At 39.4% G+C, this 21,092-nt stretch overlaps 2 protein-coding genes across 2 annotated transcripts; both read right to left on the reverse strand.

Annotated features, from left to right (window-relative positions):
• Positions 1–4,331: 4,331 nt before the first annotated feature.
• Positions 4,332–15,297, reverse strand: nrn1lb (neuritin 1-like b). Its single transcript, XM_062067755.1, has 4 exons — positions 15,128–15,297; positions 14,329–14,456; positions 11,827–11,974; positions 4,332–5,190 (listed from the first exon to the last, which is right to left on the reverse strand). Exons 2-4 carry the CDS (start codon positions 14,384–14,386, stop codon positions 4,887–4,889), a joined length of 510 nt encoding a protein of 169 aa, XP_061923739.1. The 5' UTR covers positions 14,387–14,456; positions 15,128–15,297; the 3' UTR covers positions 4,332–4,886.
• Positions 15,298–18,843: 3,546 nt separating this feature from the next.
• On the reverse strand, positions 18,844–21,009 carry thap11 (THAP domain containing 11). Its single transcript, XM_062027427.1, has one exon. It carries the CDS (start codon positions 20,663–20,665, stop codon positions 19,862–19,864), a length of 804 nt encoding a protein of 267 aa, XP_061883411.1. The 5' UTR covers positions 20,666–21,009; the 3' UTR covers positions 18,844–19,861.
• Positions 21,010–21,092: the final 83 nt, after the last annotated feature.

The raw sequence follows: 21,092 nt of genomic DNA on the forward strand, positions 1-21,092 counted from the left end.
TCATGTTCACAGTTCCTTGTCAAGTAATTTTTGTTTATTAATGCCACAGTTAGTGTTTTTGTTTCATTGTTCATAGTTTCTGCCTTTTGTGCAAGTTTTATTTTCATAGCCAAGTTTTTGTACTTCCGCCATTGTGCGCGCCTTTTGTTTATTCTTTTTTTGATTGTTAATATTAAATCATGTTTCTTAATTCACGTCTTGCCCGTGCCAATTTTCCGTTGCCTTCCGGAGAAACAAAACCCCAGGACCAAGTCGTGACACTTTTGGTCTTTCCACCAGCAACCCCAATAGCAGGACACATGTAGATAAACAAACATTCAACAATTTAAACCCTCTAATTACAAAACATTTTGGTGAGGAAAAAACCCATGCAACTTCATGCTATATGCCTAAATGACAAACATCCATACCAAATCATATCATCATATCAACCCTAAACTAACACCCTCCCCGGATTGTTAATAATCAAATGTTTTTCTTGTGCTTTCTGATATCTCTCTGTCCATTACTTGCTGTACATATCCTACCAAGTCAGTCCTACACTGTTTCAATGTCCATTTCTCTGATGATGCAATTGTTGATGCTGATTGTTGATGACAGAAGTGTTGATACTAACCAAACCTAACCCCCCCTTCCATATCCCACACCCCGGATTGTAAATGTAAATAATTCAATGTATATACTCTGAGATTATCTTGTGTGATGACTGTATTATGATGTTAGTATATATTTGATAGTATATATCTGTATCATGAATCAATTTAAGTGGACCCCGACTTAAACAAGTTGAAAAACTTATTCGGGTGTTACCATTTAGTGGTCAATTGTACGAAATATGTACTTCACTGTGCAATCTACTAATAAAAGTTTCAATCAATCCATACAATCTCCTGCCTGAGAGGCCATTTGCCAACATGTTAACCATTCAGACATGTGCCGTTTTATCATATGTAAATATGATAAAAGGTAAATAAGAGTTGAACTAAACAGGAATACTGTGCAAATGTGTTCTTAATGCTGTTTTTAATATAAGAAATATAAGCTTTGATTCCTTCTCCAGGAAGTTGCAGTATGTAATCCTCGCTGTTGGTTTGTCTGTCAGTTAGTCAGCAATAACTCCAAAAATGATGGGTGAATTGTCATGAAACTTTCTACTACGATTCCTTATGTTTACATTTGTGTGTGTATGTATGTTTTAGCAGCCCCGCAAAGACAAAGACAGTGGATGACTGAAGAGAGGGTTCACTCCCTTTCTTTCATTACACAATAGATAACCCAAAAAGTTACAAGCACATGTTGACTAAACTTTCAGGAAATGTTCAAAATGGATTAAGAAACAAGTCATTACATTTTGGTGCTGATCCAGATCATTTCTACCACGTTACCGTACGTTTACGTTACAAGCTTTAACTTCCATGTGTATATGCTTGTGGCCCCGCCTCCAGCCACAGAGACAAAGACATTGGATGACTGTCAAGAGGGTTCACTCGGTTTCTTTCATTCCACTGTATATAGCTCAAAAAGTGATGGGCACATGTTGACTAAACTGCCAGGAAACGTCAAATATGGTATAAGAAACAAGTGATTACATTTTGGGGGTGATCCGGTTCATTGTCAAGATTCAGAACTTTTTAACTATTTGGGGTGGAGGTCTGCAATCTGTGATCTCAGAGTACTTTTTCACTTGCGAATGTTTTGGGAAGTTCCATACGGACTTATGTAGTGTGTATTCATGAGATTATTCATAAATACTGTACAGTATTGCCCAACATGTTGACAGCATGTCATAATGTGAGTTCTGTTCAATTGCACAAAAATACCTATAACATGTAGCCAAGCTTAAGCCACATCAACACTGCTATCATTTCTTTACACCTTTAATCAACTTAGTTGAAGTACATAAAAGTGAGATAGAATAATGACTGACCTTGTTTGTGTTATTCTGCAGACACTGCATGGTGCCAGCCTGCATTGATTTTATTGTAAGTGAATCTTTTATATAACAGGACACAATGGCTGGTTCAGCAGCAGCTGCTACTTCTTAATATTCATCCTACTGCAGTGTTGGCGCGCTCACTTCTGACCGACATTTAGAAAATAAAAAATGTATTAGCCGCCACGTGATCTCACATGGCGTCATGTTCGTGACAATGGCAAGTGCTCCTCTTTGCTCTCAGTCTGCCACACAGGTCTTCTGATGGCTCAAGACTGTTTCAAAGGTTTTGGAGGTGCACTGTAGCATGCTGCACAGCAGAGGATGAATAACGACAGACGAGATTAATCTAGTCATGCCACGATTGTTATGAAACCGTTTTAAGAGTATTAAGACTGCACGCGCGCACAGAAAAAATATCCCCACCAAAAGTTAAATCTTGTAATGTTATCGTAAATATACATTTATTAATTTTTTGGCCGGGCTAAAGAGTATCATTTAATACATGTATATATACAATACAGGACAAAAGTTTGGACACACCTCCTCATTCAATGCGTTTTCTTTATTTTCATGATAACATTGTAGATTGTCACTGAAGGCATCAAAACTATGAATGAACACATGTAGAGTTATGTACTTAACAAAAAAAGGTGAAAAACTGAAAACATGTTTTATATTCAAAGGTTCTTCTAAATAGCCACCCTTTGCTCTGATTACTGCTTTGAACACTCTTGGCATTCTCTCGATGAGGTTCAAAAGGTAGTCATTTGAAATGGTTTTCACTTCACAGGTATCATAGTTTGGATGCCTTCAGTGACAACTTACAATGTAAATAGTCATGAAAATAAAGAAAATGAATTGAAATGAGAAGGTGTGTTCAAACTTTTGGCCTGTATTGTATATAACAATTAATTTTTGCTCTTATGTATACTGTACAGTATATTAAACGCCATCTATCCATTTTTTACAGCTTGTCCCTTTCGGGATTGCAGGGGGTGCTGGAGCCTATCCCAGCTGCACTCGGGCGTAAGGCGGGGTACACCCTTGACAAGTCTCCACCTCATCACAGGTGGAGACAAACAAACAACACACACTTGGTGATGCCAATCAACCTATCCCCAGGTGCATGTTTTTCGAGGTGGGAGGAAGTCGGAGTACCCGGAGAGAACCCACGCAGTCACGGGGAGAACATGCAAACTTAACACAGAAAGACCCCGAGCCCAGAGATTGAACCCAGGACCTTCTTATTGTGAGGCACACGCACTAACCCCTGTGCTGCCCATATATTAGATGGGGAAAATAAAATAAATTTCCGTACATATTTTTTAATGTATGTATTATAAATGTACTATATCATCTTAATTGTTTACATTAATTAACATCAGTAACATTAGTAACATTCATTTAAAAGCTGAAAGTTGCATTTCTTAAATTAGGTCAACTTCTCTAGGATTTAATCTGATGGTATACTAAAATGTATTTCAAAGCTGAAACAAAAGAAGCAATATGACTTTCTGATTCTGTCTCTAGAATCTAGATTTTGGGATTGAGACCTATAATCACAAATGCGACTGACCTGTGAGCCCAGGGTCTAGATCAGACCTGGGCATTCTGCGGCCCATGGGCCGCATCCGGCCCTTTGTGCGTCCCTGTCCGGCCCGCGTGAGGCCAATTATAAATTACAAAATAAATTTTAAAAAGTATCTATGTCGAGTGTGCAATACAACGGTGCTGCTTTTGTTTTGAAAATCGTTATTTGTATTACTTCCGTGTGGACGTATGCGTGTGCGTGATTGTGAGTGAATTACAAAATAAAGTTGAAAAAACATCTATGTCGTGCGCGCAATACAACTGTGCTGCTTTTATTTTGAAAAGTATTATTTATGGGCGTGTGTCCGTGTGTAACCTGCGAGTGAAGGTGCACATGCAGCGACAAGCTATGCACGGTTTACACCCGAGACGCTAAAAAGAGAAAATATGATGACGAATGGCGTGTTTCCAACAAGACATGGACTGCAAAGCAACGTTCCCTCTAAGGTGCGTGCCTGCGCAATTGCGCACTGCTCAAGCGTCTGCTGCGCGCAGCAAGTATATGCCGCGCACCAAATCAAATCCCATCTGAATTCTAAACAAAATAAACATATTTATTCTATGTAATTTTGCAATGCAACTTTGAGTGACAGTGACAACAAGCGGCCCTAACGGTGTTCGTCAACATCGTTCAATTGAACACCGTTCAATTATTGTAACGTCTATCGAGATGCTTCGAGGACAGGAATTATATCAATCACTTTATTGAGCAAAACTGTTTATATTCGGACATAACCACACCAAAAACATGAGTAAAACATTTCTATCTCGAAAAACTAGTCATTTTCTGCCGTACAAACCAGGCCAAAACCAACTTGTCATCTGTCACCAACACGCATAGCACTAAACCACTGGTGCGTTTACGGCCACACAAAAAGTCGGATAACTCAAACACCACACAAAGTTACACTATGACTCCTCAGTCATATGTGTGCTTATTTTACTGTCATTTATTTTTAATGTTAATTTTATTATATTAGTCATGGAATGCTGTTACACACACTATGTTGAAGTATTACTATTATTATTAATTATAATTATTTATCTTACGGTATATATCAAAAATAATATTGAGCAAAATTTAATTGAAATATTGTCGATGTGGCCCTGCAGCAGTGCTCGGGTTGCTCATGCGGCCCCCGGTAAAAATTAATTGCCCACCCCTGGTCTAGATCAACTGTGTGATTGAAAAATGAAATGAAAATAAAGCTATAATCCTCTTTATCTTGTTAAAGATGCATTTCTGTCAACACTCGTGGCATAAACAAAGTAATAATATATGCAAGAATAAAATAAACAAGTGCAAACAAACAAAACAAATGTCTCTGAGCAAACATGAGTACAAATGATTAAGACTTAACTAGAGCCTGAGCTGCATTAACAAAGTGCTACATATTGGAAAGAGCGTCATAGTGAGGTCAGGGCGCCATTGGTACGTTCGACCCTTTAGTGTTTCCTGATTGGTCTGTTCTGAGGTGGGAGGGGTCAGGGGTGCAGGCACGGTGCTGGGAGCCAGGGTGGTGAGGCTGGCACACATGTCATAGAGGTTTCCAGAGAACTGGGCCTTCCTGGACTCTTGTCTTAGGGACTCCCACACTGCTGCTGCTTCTCTGGGGCAGCCAGACATGGCTGTGTTGGCACAAACATGGAAGTCATTCCAAGACCTTTAAAAGGGAAAAAAAAGGAAGAAGTCACAGTTGTGAGGGCTGCCCCTGGTAAGGAAAAACACTTAAAGAAATATAATGTTGACACAGAAGAGAGAATAAATATATATATATATATATATATATATATATATATATATATATATATATATATATATATATATATATATATATATATATATATATATATATATATATATATATATATATATACATACACTACCGTTCAAAAGTTTGGGGTCACATTGAAATGTCCTTATTTTTGAAGGAAAAGCACTGTACTTTTCAATGAAGATTATTTTAAACTAGTCTTAACTTTAAAGAAATACACTCTATACATTGCTAATGTGGTAAATGACTATTCTAGCTGCAAATGTCTGGTTTTTGGTGCAATATCTACATAGGTGTATAGAGGCCCATTTCCAGCAACTATCACTCCAGTGTTCTAATGGTACAATGTGTTTGCTAATTGGCTCAGAAGGCTAATTGATGATTAGAAAACCCTTGTGCAATCATGTTCACACATCTGAAGACAGTTTAGCTCGTTACAGAAGCTACAAAACTGACTTTCCTTTGAGAAGATTGAGTTTCTGGAGCATCACATTTGTGGGGTCAATTAAACGCTCAAAATTTCATCTGAAACTCGACAGTCTATTATTGTTCTTAGAAATGAAGACTATTCCACAAAATTGTTTGGGTGACCCCAAACTTTTGAATGGTAGTGTATATATATACTGTATATATATGTGGTCTTCAAGAACAAGGATGACATAAGCAATAAGAAATTGTGAACTAGTTAAAAAAAATTCTGCGTAAAAACATGCTGCCATATGCATGTAAGCGTAGTTGGCGGCTTTGTAAAGAAACATTACGATACCTACATCAGCACTGGGTCTGATACAAAACGTTATTTGTGACTATAAATATTGTATGTGAGGGGTGTCAAACTCATTTTCATTGAGGGCCATATAGCAATTATAGCTGCCGTTTGTAACAGTGAATAATAGGTAGGGATTCACCACATAGTATTACAAAATTGCCCTTGTAATTGATAGATTTGTATTCTTTTTTTATGTACACTGTAAAAGAAAAATTTGTAGATTTTACAGCAAAGAATTGTCAGCTCAGATGCCAGAATTTTACAGTGAAATCCACATGTTTTTACAGCATATCACTGTACTGTAAATGTAAAAACATGAACATATTTTTACAGTAAAAATCTGGTCACTGAGCTGCCAGTTTTTTATCATAAAATCTAAAAAAAATTAGTTTTTACTGTGTATTAAGGTAATTGTACGGTAGAATTCTGGCGATTGTTTTTTTTTACTATAAAATCTATTGTCATTTTTACAGTGTACAATTTGATGGATAACTTCCTTTGAAATCATTCATAAGTAAAGCAGATATTTGAGGATTTATATATATTTAAACAATGTTTTTGGAATGTATGATAATCTAATATATTTGCATTATTAGGTAACATTTAAGTTTAAAAGAAATGCAATTGCACGTAGTACAGCTATTTCTTCTGTCAAAATAAATAGAATGAATACACTAATGCCGAACAAAAATATATACGCAACACTTTTGTTTTTCTTGCCATTTTCCATCATTTAAACTCAAAGATCTTAAACTTCTACTATATACACAAAATACCTATTCCTCTCAAATATTGTGCAGTTTTGCTTTATTTGGGATCTGGGGGGAGAGGGAGCATCAGAAAAGCAGTCTGTATCTGGTGTGACCACCTTTTGCCTCACGCAGTAGAACACATCTTCTTCGCATAGACTTGATCAGGTTATTGATTGTGGCCTGTGGAATGTTGGTCCACTTCAATGGCTTTGTGAAGTTGCTGGATATTGGCAGGAACTGGAACACGCTGTCGTATACGCCAAACCACAGCATCCCAAACATGCTCAATGGGTGACATGTCCGGTGAGTATGCTGGCCATACAATAACTGGGATGTTTTCAGCTTTCAGGAATTGTGTGCAGATCCTTGCAACATTGGGCCGTACATTGTCATGCTGCAACATGAGGTGATGGTCTCGGGTAAATGGCACAACAATGGGCCTCAGGATCTTGTCACGGTATCTCTGTGCATTCATAATGCAATTAATAAAATGCACTTGCTTTCCTTGTCCATAACATCGTTGTCCCCACCCAACTTGATTCACAACGTTGACATCAAAAAAACGCTCTCCCACACGACGACACTCACGCTGTCTGCCATCTTTCGTGAATAGTGAAAATCGGTATTAATCCGTGAAGAGAACACCTCTCAAACGTGCTGGACACCATCCAATGTGAGCATTTGCCCACTCTAGTCGGTTACGACGACGAACTGCAGTCAGGTCGAGACCCAGAGGAGGAAGACGAGCATGCAGATGAGCTTCTCTGAGACGGTTTATCACAGTTTGTGCAAAAATTATTTGGTTATGCAAACCAATTGTTGCAGCAGCTGTCCGAGTGGCTGGTCTCACACAATCATGGAGGTACACCTGCTGGATGCGGAGGTCCTAGGCTGGTGTGGTTACACATGGTCTGCGGTTGTGAGGCCGGTTGGATGTACTGCCAAATTATCTGAAACGCCTTTGGAGAAGGCTTATTTATGGTAGAGAAATGAACATTCAGTTCACAAGCAACAGCTCCGGTGGACATTCATGCAGTCAGCATGCCAACTGCACGCTCTCTCAAAACTTGCAACATCTGTGGAACTGTGCTGTGATAAAACTGCACATTTCAGAGTGGCCTTTTATTGTGGGCAGCCTAAGGCACACCTGTGCAATAATCATGCTGATTAATCAGCGTCTTGATATGCTACTTCTGTGAGGTGGTATGGATTATATTGGCAAAGAAGAAATGCTCACCAACACAGATTTAGACAGAACAATATTTGAGACGAATAGGTCTTTGAGGAATAGGTTTGAGATCTTTGAGTTTAACTCATGAACTATGGTGAGCAAAAACAAAAGTGTTGCGTTTATCATTTTGTTCAGAAGTAGTAAGAAAAGATAAAGTACTTTTCTGACACATCATTTCCAGGATTTCACAGGCCATATAAAACGATGTGTTGGGCCAGATTAGGCCCACTGGCCATGAGTATGAAACCTGTGTTATAAGGAATGATTATAGTTTTCCATGCCGAATGCAATTGGGATCGGCTACAGCCATCCCCGCAGCTCTGAGAGGGACAAGCGGTAGAAAATGGATGGACAGATGGTTGCAAAAAACGATGAAAAAGACGGCAGTGTGGAGAGAGAGAAGAGGTGAAAAAGAGAGCCAAGTGGATGGCACCTTTGTACTTTGATGAATAGGGATGGGTATCAATTCCTTGGAATCTCTTGCCATTTTTTCCAAACGGTTCCCTTAACGATTCTTCCGGGTTGGGGATGACTTCATTACGCAACATGTGTGATGCCGTCAGATCACAAAATGGCGGAACCCGGGTGGAACAAATGCTCTAAAGTTGACTATATTTTACAAGAAAAGATTGCAACAGCGCTCCTTGTAATAATTATAAGGCTGCTAGTTCATCAAGAGGAGGCCATACGAGCAATGTGCTGAAACATTTGAACATACAGCATCCAATAATTATAAATGAAAATCGCATTTTTAACCGCTCCTATCTCATCCCAGCAGCAGTGACGCCAGCACGTCATTTGAACAGGTACTAACTAACACCTCCCTATCATTTTAGCGCTATTATTTGTTAAATTGAAATGAATGCCTTCTCATTTAGATGAGAATGACGGGAGACAGATTCTGACTGGCTCTGAGGCAGGCAGTACTCGCTCCAGTTTACGTCTGCCGCTAGACAAATGTCACCAAGCAGCGTCTAAGTTTGTGGTCAAAAGATTGCATTTATTTGCTGCAGTAGACACTCCTAATATTCAGTAAATCAATGTTGAATTGTAGTCAGAGACACGTTGCACCTTTTCCTCCAACAACATTTTTACTCAGTCATTTCCGTTATATAGGTGAAACTCAAAAAGTTAGAATGTTGTGTAAAAGTCTGTTCATGTCAGCAATCAACTTAAAATGTAAAACTAATATGTGATATTAACTCATTACATGCAAAGTGAGATATATCAAGCCTTTATTTGTTATATTTTTGATGATTATGGCTTACAGTTTTTGAAACCCCACAATTGAGATTTCAATTCAAGGTTTTCATAAACTTTAAGCCATAGCCATCAACATTATAATAAATACAAGGCTTGACAAACCTCACTTTGCATGTAATAAGTTAATATCAAATGTTACAAAATGTTTAATTCTTGTGTAAATTCCACATGATTCATGTTGTTAAATTCTACAGAACAATATTAATTTCTTATATTTTTTTTCAATTAGGTATTTTTTCTATGCTATGCACACTACCGTTCAAAAGTTTGGGGTCACCCAAACAATTTTGTGGAATAGCCTTCATTTCTAAGAACAAGAATAGACTGTCGAGTTTCAGATGAAAGTTCTCTTTTTCTGGCCATTTTGAGCGTTTAATTGACCCCACAAATGTGATGCTCCAGAAAATCAATCTGCTCAAAGGAAGGTCAGTTTTGTAGCTTCTGTAACGAGCTAAACTGTTTTCAGATGTGTGAACATGATTGCACAAGGGTTTTCTAATCATCAATTAGCCTTCTGAGCCAATGAGCAAACACATTGTACCATTAGAACACTGGAGTGATAGTTGCTGGAATAGGGCCTCTATACACCTATGTAGATATTGCACCAACAACCAGACATTTGCAGCTAGAATAGTGATTTACCACATTAGCAAAGTATAGAGTGTATTTCTTTAAAGTTAAGACTAGTTTAAAGTTATCTTCATTGAAAAGTACAGTGCTTTTCCTTCAAAAATAAGGACATTTCAATGTGACCCCAAACTTTTGAACGGTAGTGTATGTGCCTGTAAAACCTCACTTTAGGCGTTCTAAGGTCATGTTACCTCTTAACTAAACTAAATGGATGTTAATCCACCTTTTCTTTCTCTTTTTTTCCCAAACAAGAATCGATAAGAGAACCGATAAAGAACCAAATCGTTAAGCAAAGTCGGAACCGAAAAAATCTTATCAATTCCCATCCCCATTGATGAAGAAGGTGTGAAACACTATTACATTCAGGAAAACAAGGTGCTGGCACTGGTAACTTTATTTGACCTTACTGTGTTTTTTTTGCAACTCTACTCAATAAAGAAAAGCACAGACTGAGTCACCAATGCATGGAACTCTTTACTTTGACAAGGGGTACCCAAAAGGGGGCCCAGGGACCGAATTTGGCCCGCCAAGTCATTTTGTTTGGTCCGCCAAATAGTGGTTTCCCAAATTCAATACATATTCTTACTGATCTTTCTCAAGCTCACACAATCATTGATGACATATCCGCAAGGCTAACTAGTTGCTATCTTTCGAATGTACCTTATAGCTTATACAGGTGAAATTCAAAACATTTAAATATTGTGCATTCATGTCAGCAATTAACCTTCAAATGGGAAAGTAATATGTGATTAAAATTCATTAATTGCAAAGTGAGATATGTCCAGCCTTTATTTGTTATTATTTTGATGATCATGGCTTACAGTTTTTGAAAACCCCAATTTTTATGAGATTTTCCATTCAAGGTTTTCTTAAACTGTAAGTCACAATCATCAAAATTATATAAAAAGGAGGCTTATAATATTTTGAGTTCCATGTTATAAGCTTATGTCATAAATTACTTTCACCTTGTAAATGTAATTGGTGGAATAAACAAACTGTTGCATGATATTCACATATTCTGAGTTTCACCTTTACATATACAGTATGTGGGTATGGGTCTAAATGCTTCAGTCTGTTTGTTTAAAAGGTTGTGTTTGGTCCATGGCCCATAAGTACATTCTAATTTTGGCCTTTGGAAGCAAAATGTTTGGGCACCCCAGCCCTAGACAGAAAATATATCCATCTTATTTTTACATGAAGACTTTTATGCAAAAGACATTGGCAAAGATGAGGAAGGAGGGGAAGAAGAGAGCCAAGTGGACGTCACCATTGGCTACTGTATATATTTTTATAATACATTTTAAAAAATGTATTTATCAAATTAGTATCAGAAAGAATAAAAATCGCAATTCTCATGTTAATCGATTTATTTCAGAACATCTACTAGATAGTTGTGCAATATATTGTCCCAGTATACTAAAACCGGGGCAATATATTGGCGAAACATTTCATCAACAACCCGAATCATACTAAATGTGGGCAGTTTGCAAACAGAGGTAGTACAGTAGTGGTGATACTTGTAGAAAGAGTACTAGTTGGTTCCCCCCAGTTCCAAAATCACACCTGCGCCCCTTATCTAATACATACTCCGCAGCAAGCAACACAAAATGCTGTAAATACAGTCATTATTTTGACCTTTTAACTGGTCATCTTAATTTAGTTACTTTTAAAATTAAATAATCCAAAAAGTTACTGAGTAACTTTTTAAAGGAGTAATCAGTGGCAACACTGCTGATAAGACGGTTCAGATGGACAAAGTCAAGAACATACTAGATCACACAAGCTTTTGACTGCATTACAATATATAGTGTGTCAGTCTTGTCTGTCTAAAAGTCATAAAAGCAAAAGAGAAACAAGAGTGGGTGACCGACACATCTCACCTGCAGATTGCATCAATGTCCTGCATGTCCTGATCTTTTTGTGTGTCCACCAAACTGTCCCCGAGTGTCAGTAAACACTGAGCAAAACTCTTGTAGATGGACCCACATGAAATTGAAATAGCTGCTCCATTACAGATGTGGACCAAGCCTGCAGAAGAGGAGAGGTTTTAATAAAAGCACATGACACGGAACAAGCAGAAAATATGAATGTGGTTCATTTGAGGATTTCCTTTGTACAATAAATGCCTATTTGCTCATGAAGACGGATGCTTGTAAGGCTCAAATAGATGCAAAAATATGTTGCGTTGTATTCATCTGGAGGGATTACACATTGTGAAAGCCTAAATCATTGTGGGCTTACATAAACAAAGGCTGACTGCATTGATCAAATACACAAAACACCTCTATTTCTTCTGAAAAGGTATGATTTCGCTACCATGCTGCTGGGTTTCACACTCATTTAGCAATGTGGGCTGCTGGTCCAGTACGAAGCAGCTAGCTGGTCGGCAGTGTTCCTTTTTTTAGAGTGTGAATAATATCAATAATTATAATTGTTATCAATGAATTAATTTGATGTTTAGGTGAGGGACCAAGCCAGGTCAAAAGAGGTTCATGCCACGGCCAAACGCCAGTGCCATAAACAGCAATCCATCATTGCGGTCAGGTAATAAAGTATGACCATAAAATGCTACATACAGATATATGCCAACATAACCACATCCCACAAACAAGATGGGAGACGACCTCTGAGGTGCAGGGCATATTGGGGGAGGTGCTACTGTCTGTACTCCCACTTTGGGGGAGTTTAAGTTCATTTTAAAATATCGAGAAACCAGTTCTCTTGGGAAATGTACTTGCTTTTAAATTGAATTTATACTTAATCGTTTTAAATAATTTTTGACCTGTTGTAGTATGACTGCTGTTGTTCTGTTGTATTGTCTTGTTGTAATTATTATTGTAACTTTGTTTGTGCCGCCCTCTTTGTCAGGTCGCTCTTGAAAAAGAGATTTTAATCTCAATGAGTCTTTACCTGGTTAAATAAAGGAAATTGAAATTGAAATTGGGAGTCAGGCCCATCTCTTCCACATGCGTTTCAAAGTTTAGATAAGGGTCACTCCTGCCTTATGAATGTTCTCTGTGCTCCACGGGTATTTTTGGATTATCACAACTTCTGTAAGGCCTGGTACACCACACAGACTAAGAAACCTTACATGTACCTCCTCTGGCATCCTCCACTAATGACACTTTTTCTACTGTATATGTGTCATGGTCATAAATGTCACAATTTATACATGATCCAAAGGAAAAGTGAGCCACAGTATATAATGCACACGGTCATTACATGTTCTTATTTTGTATATTCTTGAGACCCAACATCCTCTGCAGAGGATATTTGATTTTTGTTTGCATTATTCAATATTGGGGGGAAATAACCCTGTCTATGCAACAGGAGCACTCAGCTGTTTTTATGGACCTACTGCCAAAAAGCTAGTCAAAGATTCTCTATGGTACGACAGTGCTTTTGTGTTCTTCTGCAAAAGTGTCTCTTCTAATTTGTTTTTTAATTGAACTTGCAGGCCGGTTTTTCTAGCCTGCCAGTTGCTATATGCTATATGCCTATGGCTAATCGACTGGTGCCCCCAGGTACCAATCCAGCCAGGGAATGAAACCATACCGGCCCCAAAGTTCAGTTCAAAACTTGGGAGACAAACATTTTGGACAACTGTAAACACATTGGCAGATCCCTGCATTGACATTCTAACCTTGCTAGCAAACATAGAACACTGGGGTCCAAAATTTGTGGTTTACATAACTGAGGCGTTCCTCAAGGCACATCTTGAAGTTGTCTCTTTTTTGGTAGTTACAATTTTTTTCGGAATGTGATTTATGGAACTAAGGTGTTACTGTAGCTTGTTCAAATGCAGTTAAAAAAAACTTGAGACTCATAATTTTGCACAATTTCCTTAAAAACAGCAGAGCGATCCTGCAACTCTGACAAAATAAATAGATCAGAATCAAATGTCTGCTGTAGAATATACAGAATAAGACTAATAGTGAAGGGAGAAGTCCTGCCCACCAGTCCTTAGCCCTCTGAAAATGTGACCCCCAAAACAATTTAGTTGAATATTCCTGCAATATGCAGAGAAATACTTTAGCTGGTTATCTATGTCACACTTCCGTTTAGTCTGCAACCAATCTGACTTTAGTTGCTGGACAGCTAGAGCACCTATATGCCCACATTTAGTAATGAACTACAATGCTTTAAATGCTGTTCAGAGACAATTTATAACATTCACATTGTAATGCTTGAAAGTAAGATAAGTTATGGCTGCGGCCACACTCTCTTCAGTTTCACTGGATGTGATGTATTTTATCAGTTAGTATAACTACTTTGTAAATAAAGTAAATGTATATTCAAATTCAGGATCCAAAGAAGAAGAGGGGAAAACGGAACAACACACAAAACGGAACAACGTGGAAACTTGACCGAAATAATCTTACCAAGACACAAGGCGATTGGCAGCAGTAACGCTGTGGCGCCTGTCTGGGACTTCATCATTGGCCTCAGCAGAGTCCGGCACAGCTAAGTGCCTCCTCCAAAGTAGAGAGGCTCTGATGTGACACTCCTGCTGGATGGAAAATCCACAAAATGTGATGCGTCCTGTCTGCCACCATCCGTTGGGAATTCATGAGATTGCAAAACTACCGAACACACAATCCAGCTGGATTAGTGTGTGTGTGTGTGTGTGTGTGTGTGTGTGTGTGTGTGTGTGTGTGTGTGTGTGTGTGTGTGTGTGTGTGTGTGTGTGTGTGTGTGTGTGTGTGTGTGTGTGTGTGTGTGTGTGTGTGTGTGTGTGTGTGTGTGTGTGTGTATGTGTGTGTGTGTGTGTGTGTGTATGTGTGTGTGTGTGTGTGTGTGCGCGCGCGCGCTTGCGCATCATGAGAGGGCTGGACCAATTGCAGCACACATCCCAACACAGCACGTTGGATTAAAGCATTCTAATTTCCGGTCTTTGGTATTTAGGACCTGTGTGACACACAATGAAAATACGTATATTGGGATGAGTAATAGCGTGGCACAACAAGAAACTAACACTGATCTGCAACTAAATCCTGCCTTTCACCATTGCTATCAAGTGTAATGACGGCAGGTGGATACATGATGAGTGTTGTTGGAGAATGTAGACAAACTTAGGGTTCAACGTGGCAGCGAACAAGAGAACCAACTCATATGTGAGCCAAGCTAAGTTGATCCACAGAAAGACGTTCCATTATAAGACGGACAGCCACATTCCCTTACCTTACCATCCACTTCCTTCATACCCTTCCAAATCCCACATGACAGTTCTTCCACAGATGGCTAACACTATGCATTAGTGTAAGTCCCGGTTCACATCTGTACGCTGAGAGAGGAGGAAAGACATCCCATTGTTAATCTGCGGCTTAATACGACCATTAACTGAAGACTAATCTGTCTGTGTCTGAAGCCACTGGCCTGAATCAATTCACCACGGCGGCTACTTTGTCAGCAGCTCCAGCTGTTTGTATAGATGTTTGGCACACACTTTTCACATTGTCACCTTGCGGTGCTTAGGACACATTAATGACAAGTGTTGTGGCACTGTGGTGTTAGGACGGATTTCAGAACATCTTTAGACTGCACTAATAAATATGTATTGTATAGAAAGCATTGCACAGACCGACCACAAAAGTGGCTGGATCACAACTATGGAATCTACAGTACAAAAGCACTATTTACGAGCTTAATTGGCTCTGTGGCGGAGCTCTTAACTCAAAACACTCGTATCTCAAATCAACGTCTCCCATTGAAATTAAATCACCCCCCAAAACAGATTGTAACATTGCCTTTAAAAATAAACCAAGTTTTTAGGTAAGAAATATTGTATAAAACAATAAATACAATATAATGTACTACTAACAACTACATTGTTTTTATAAAGCAATGTAATAATAATGTACAGTATTTACCTTGGAGAGTGGACAAACACCACACACAGCTCCATATTTTCATGGCTAAATGTCTGTACTATAGATATTTAACATTATTGGCTGGTGTTAGACTCATTCTGCTTCATATTTATTATGTGCAGGAAGAAATAACAGTTACAATTGTGTGTGTATCTTCCAAGCAAGAAAGAAGTTTGATCACATCAACATGGGACTAACTGACACACTCCGCTTCACTGCAGGTCCGCAAGCCACGCCCACCCCCCACAGCCACAGAAGAGGAAAACTGTCCTTTCCCGGGCATGATAAAGTCTTAAATAATGTCAAACACGTAGCGTTACAATAACCAGGAAGATAAAGTGTTTGTCTCACACCTACTAATCAAGCATTCACATTTTGCCACAACACACATGGGGGAAAGTCCTATCTGGAAATACAGCCATATTAACTCCTAAACTGCCATTTTAACACACACCAAACCATCAGCACGCATCCAATGCTTTCTCGTGGCCACGAGAAAGTTTCTCGTGGCCACGAGATACTTTCTCGTGGCCACGAGATACATGTCTAAAAAAAAAAAAATTCCCATGTCCCTTTAGGGGCTCCGTAGTGTGACAATCATTGGTACTTTAACTTTAAATAACTGCTAGCAATAGGTGGCTAACAATGCAGGTAATGAGAATGTATCTGTTACGCCTTTAAAGCGTTTTGAAAAACATCTAAAAACCTCCATTATTGTTTTATATATACACTGCAAGTGTAAATGCAATTTGGTAGCAGACACATTCATAATAAATAATACTTACGTATTTTGCTCATTTTAATCATTTGTGTTAAATTCACAGACGCATCACAGTGTTTGCTTTTTCCTTCAACAACAACACTAGAATCATGGCAGACTTCATGGGAGACAACGACGACTACTTTGGTACAAATGATGACCTTATATTTTTTCGCTTGAATATAGGGAGGATGAGCTGCACGTTTTAGAAGCTGTGTGCTAAACAGATCCACCTTTAATGAAACACTAAAGTAATGTTAAGTACTGAACAAGATATACAAACTACGGACATAATAAAACAATCACTTACTGTACAATGTCTGCTCTCACTGGGATTCCGAGTGATAATCCTCACTAAGGATTAAAAATTAAAAAGGGGCCGCAAACAAGCTTCTTTTCGTGTCTTTCTTGCCATCTCCGAATATAAATTGGATGTCAAAGTTGACCAACTTGTCGGTTTATGGCTTCATCCTTCTGTTTTTGTTTTTGTTTTTTGTTTTTAAGTACCACCTTAGAAAACACTTGGCTCTCCAAGTACCACCATCATGATCAGGTACATTAAAATACAGTAGCATAGTAGGCCTAAGTGTTCATTAAAAACAAGGCAGAGGTTTTATTTAACAAGTATATGTAATATTTTTGGCCACTGAAACATTACACACAGTTGGAACAGTAACATGTTTGGATATAGAAAAATAAAACAGTGTACTTTGATTCTTTGGCGTACCACTAGATGGAGCCCGCACACAAGTGGCACACGTATCACAGTTTGAGACTCCCAGATCTAGATTGTTTTCACCAGCTCAGTGGCTATGCAGCAGCAACAGCCGTGGCTCAGTATGTCAATACTGTAGCTTGCCAAGCCAACTAGCTCTCTGTGATCACAGCACCGCTAAAAATAGTTTGTCTGTGTTAGCACTTATAATAAAAATATCGCTAATACTTGGTTTATATTTAGGTCACAAGATGTAAATGGAGTATTGTTGGCGCTTTTTGGGTGCTTTTAGAGGCCTTTATGGGTGAAATAGTGTACTCCCATTAGCTGCATTGTTAGCCACCTCATACTTGCCATATTTTACAAATTAGATAGCGTAAAAAAGGTTGTTTACATATAGGCATTATGATTGATAGGTCAAATAAAAAAGTGTAGTTCCCTTTTAAGATTTATACAAAATGAATCTTATTTTACCGCTAAGCCCTCGATTTTTTATATCCTGGCCATTTGTTTTACTTCTGTAAAGAGAATGTTTTTTTCGTTGAATGGGTATATTTTAAGGGGAAGTGGCAAAAGATTGACAGTTTTTCTGAATTATGTTCTGTTACAAGTTTGCAGTAAAAAGTCATATGAAACCCACTGCCACTCATTGACATTTTACATGCATCTCTTCATGCAAAATGGAGCCCCCACAGATCATGAGGCTTTACGCACAGGGTGCATGATCTGCATATAGCAAGGGCCTATACGTTTTTGACACTACATGTTTAAATAGTGAAGCATTTACCTGCATGTAAAGAGGCTGCTCTTCCAGATGAAGACTCACACTTAGCAGCAAGCCAACCCTTCAATCCTGCTGATGTACCTAATATAATGCATGACTGTGGATGAGCTACAGAAACAGAATAACATTTAATAATACAACAAAAATTACCATCATTATTTTTATTTGGGCTGAACGTAAAGGGTTAGAGTGCAACAATGGCTGCCATTGAGAATGAAGGTAAGAGTTGGGTAAATGTGATTGACTGTGCTTGGATTAAGGCCTTATGCAACATGGGTTGGAAGTGAAAAAATACAGAATAAATCCAGATGAGATTACTCGTCTGTGTCAGCTCTCTCTCGTCAATACCCGTTTCATACGTCTCTTGGTAGCTTTCCTCTTGACACGTACTATTTTCATGACTGGTGTTTAAACCACGTCAGTCCAAGTGTAAAGAACAGGACACTAACTTGTTGTATATTTACCATGTCAACACTTCCACATTAGAACCATCAAGTGAAAGACCATCCAAGATGCTCAGAGGTTACTGCCACCTACAGGGAGGAAACAATGTTGCAACAACACCATCATCTCCACAGGAACCTGCACAAAGGGAAACACATTACTAAAACATAAAAATACACTTAAATGTGCTGTTATAGAATTGTATAGAAACGCTGAAACAATTTGAAAATACAGCACATGTTGATCACAATTTGCTGTGCAGGTGTGTCTTTACATCTGCAAAGTTCAGGCAAAGGATCTGAAATAACTTGCATGAAACAGATCTATTTCAAAATGGCATTTACTTCAATGTGAAAGCTGGGCACAAATGTCAGTCTAGAGATCAGAAATGTGTTCATGTAACATATTGTGCATTTAGAGCACATGTTGCGAGAAACAGAGAAAATCGGTCACTAATATTTCTATTGTATGAGTTTGGAAACATCCGAGCACAAACAAGCACATTAAATGCATCCATCGCACAAACACACGCACTCATTGTAGAAACTAGTTGTATGTTAGCATGTTGCAACCACACCCGAATTTTTAAAAAAAGGCTCTGATATGTTTTAGATGTCATTAAGAATGCCACAAAAGGGTGTTTTGCCATCAGATACATCGACTGTTTGGAAGTGCACTAATTTATGGATTACTGTCTTCGATCAATTGAGTAATTGGACAAAAGACAGTTATTGCCTCAATGCGTTCTAGGGGAAATGGTTGAAATAAAAAATATATGCTTAACATTGTTTGAATTAATGATTTTAAAAAAATTTAAAACGATGTTATCCGCCACACAGATTCCAGCACGCACACGCCACCACTCTCATGCGCTCCATTGTTTTTCACATCATGTATTTAATTTCAGGGCACTCCAATGTGGTCCGGATGATTTTTTTTTTTACAAATTACACTCAAACGATTAATAACAGCAACAGATTATACATCGAATTAATCGATTCAACCGATTAACGGTTGCAGCTCTAACCATGTGTTTTTGTTTACCATATGCCAGCGACCTGTAGCAACTCACAAAAATAAAGAACAAATCTTAAGAATGTAACCTTCCTGACGGACAGACATGATTGTTAGTCTATATTTGCAATATGCAAAGTTGTGAGTTTGCGGAGGATGGAATAGCAGTTGGTGACAACGATTGCGCAACAGGTCATCTTTTCTGCAACTGCCCAACTAGACATCTTTACGCACCAGGGCTATGAAAATCAGCTCTGTACTGGTTGAAAATACAATATTTGTGTACAAATCCTCATCCTCTGTCCGTATGTCTAGACGAGTTCGTATATTATATCTTCTTCAGGGCCGCCGCGTTGCCGCACAGCAGCCGGTCGCGTTCCCGCACCTCCTCCTGCAGCTTGGCCTCCACCACCCTGAGCTGGCGGATGGTGGCTTTCATTTCCTTCATCTTCACTTCCATGAGGGCAATGATATCTCGCTGCTCGTTGAGTTTGCGCAGCAGCTCGGTGGACGTGGTGCCGGTGGTCAGCGAGTACGAGTGGTCCAGCGGGCTGCTGGTGACGCTGACGTATTGCACCGGCGGCTGCTTTCCGTCAGCGGAGGAGTCGTCGGCGGTTAATTCGCTGGCGTCGCCAATGGGCGCGGTGTACGACCCCTCTGTTGCCACGGGCAGCCGCGCCGTGCCGATGTACTCTCCGTTTTGGCCGATCTGAACCACCGTAATGCTGTCGCCGGTGGCGAGGGCGTCGGCGCCCTCGGCCGTGTTGCCCAGCACGGTGTTGATGACAATCCCGGTGGTGGCTGCAGCGGCGGCGGGGGTTCCAGGAGCGGCTGTAGACACCCTCTTGGAACATCCGCGTCGACTTCTGCGCTCGTTCACACCTCTCAGAGGGAAAAGCGACGGTACTCGGATGGTGTAGGTTTTCCTCCCGCCTACGAAGTGCACACTGCAGACACGGTGACCCGTGGTGGGCTGGAAGGTGCTAAAGCAACCACTGACCCCGGCCCGGGAGATGTTCCTCAGCCACAGCTCCCTGAGCGTGTTGTCTTTTGGAAACGTGTAGAAGCGTAAGTCCCGGTCCCGGTGAGAGTTGCTGTAGCAGCCCGGGACACAGCAGGTGAACCCAGGCATTTTAACACCCGCGCCAAGTCGAAAAAAAAGCAACCCACAGGACCAATTAAGACTATTTTAATGGCCTTTCTTTATCCTGTGCAGCGTCTCCTTCGGCGGCCTGCTGCCGGAACTACACGTCCCACAATTGCTAACAACTTCCTGTTTATTTTCCACCGAATCGAACCAGCTTTTTTGCAATACCACGGCTTCATACGTGCAATTATACCTCAAATAAACACAAATAAAACATAAAGTGTGCTAAATTGGAAAAAAATATTTTTTAAAAAGCTGGCACGTATCTACTAGTTTTCTTCGTTATGTTTTCAACAAAACAGCCCGCCATTTAGAACTAAAAGTCCCAGAATCCCTTGCGGTTTTGTAGCCACACGAGCACCCCTGCTAAAAAGCTACCGCCCCCAGTGGTGTCCTGGTGGTTTTACATATC

The sequence above is a fragment of the Entelurus aequoreus genome, linkage group LG02, assembly GCF_033978785.1.
Source record: "Entelurus aequoreus isolate RoL-2023_Sb linkage group LG02, RoL_Eaeq_v1.1, whole genome shotgun sequence".
NCBI classification, from domain to species: Eukaryota; Metazoa; Chordata; class Actinopteri; order Syngnathiformes; family Syngnathidae; genus Entelurus; species Entelurus aequoreus.

Bases quoted from the DNA above. Each gene is read 5' to 3' on its own strand.
- thap11 (XM_062027427.1), bottom strand. From the start codon at position 20,665: ATGCCTGGGTTCACCTGCTGTGTCCCGGGCTGCTACAGCAACTCTCAC.
- nrn1lb (XM_062067755.1), bottom strand. From the start codon at position 14,386: ATGATGAAGTCCCAGACAGGCGCCACAGCGTTACTGCTGCCAATCGCC. The intron at 11,975-14,328 runs GTAAGATTATTT...CCTCTTCTGCAG, and splicing joins GCCAATCGCCTTGTGTCTTG to GCTTGGTCCACATCTGTAAT. The intron at 5,191-11,826 runs GTGAGATGTGTC...TCCCTTTTAAAG, and splicing joins GACATTGATGCAATCTGCAG to GTCTTGGAATGACTTCCATG.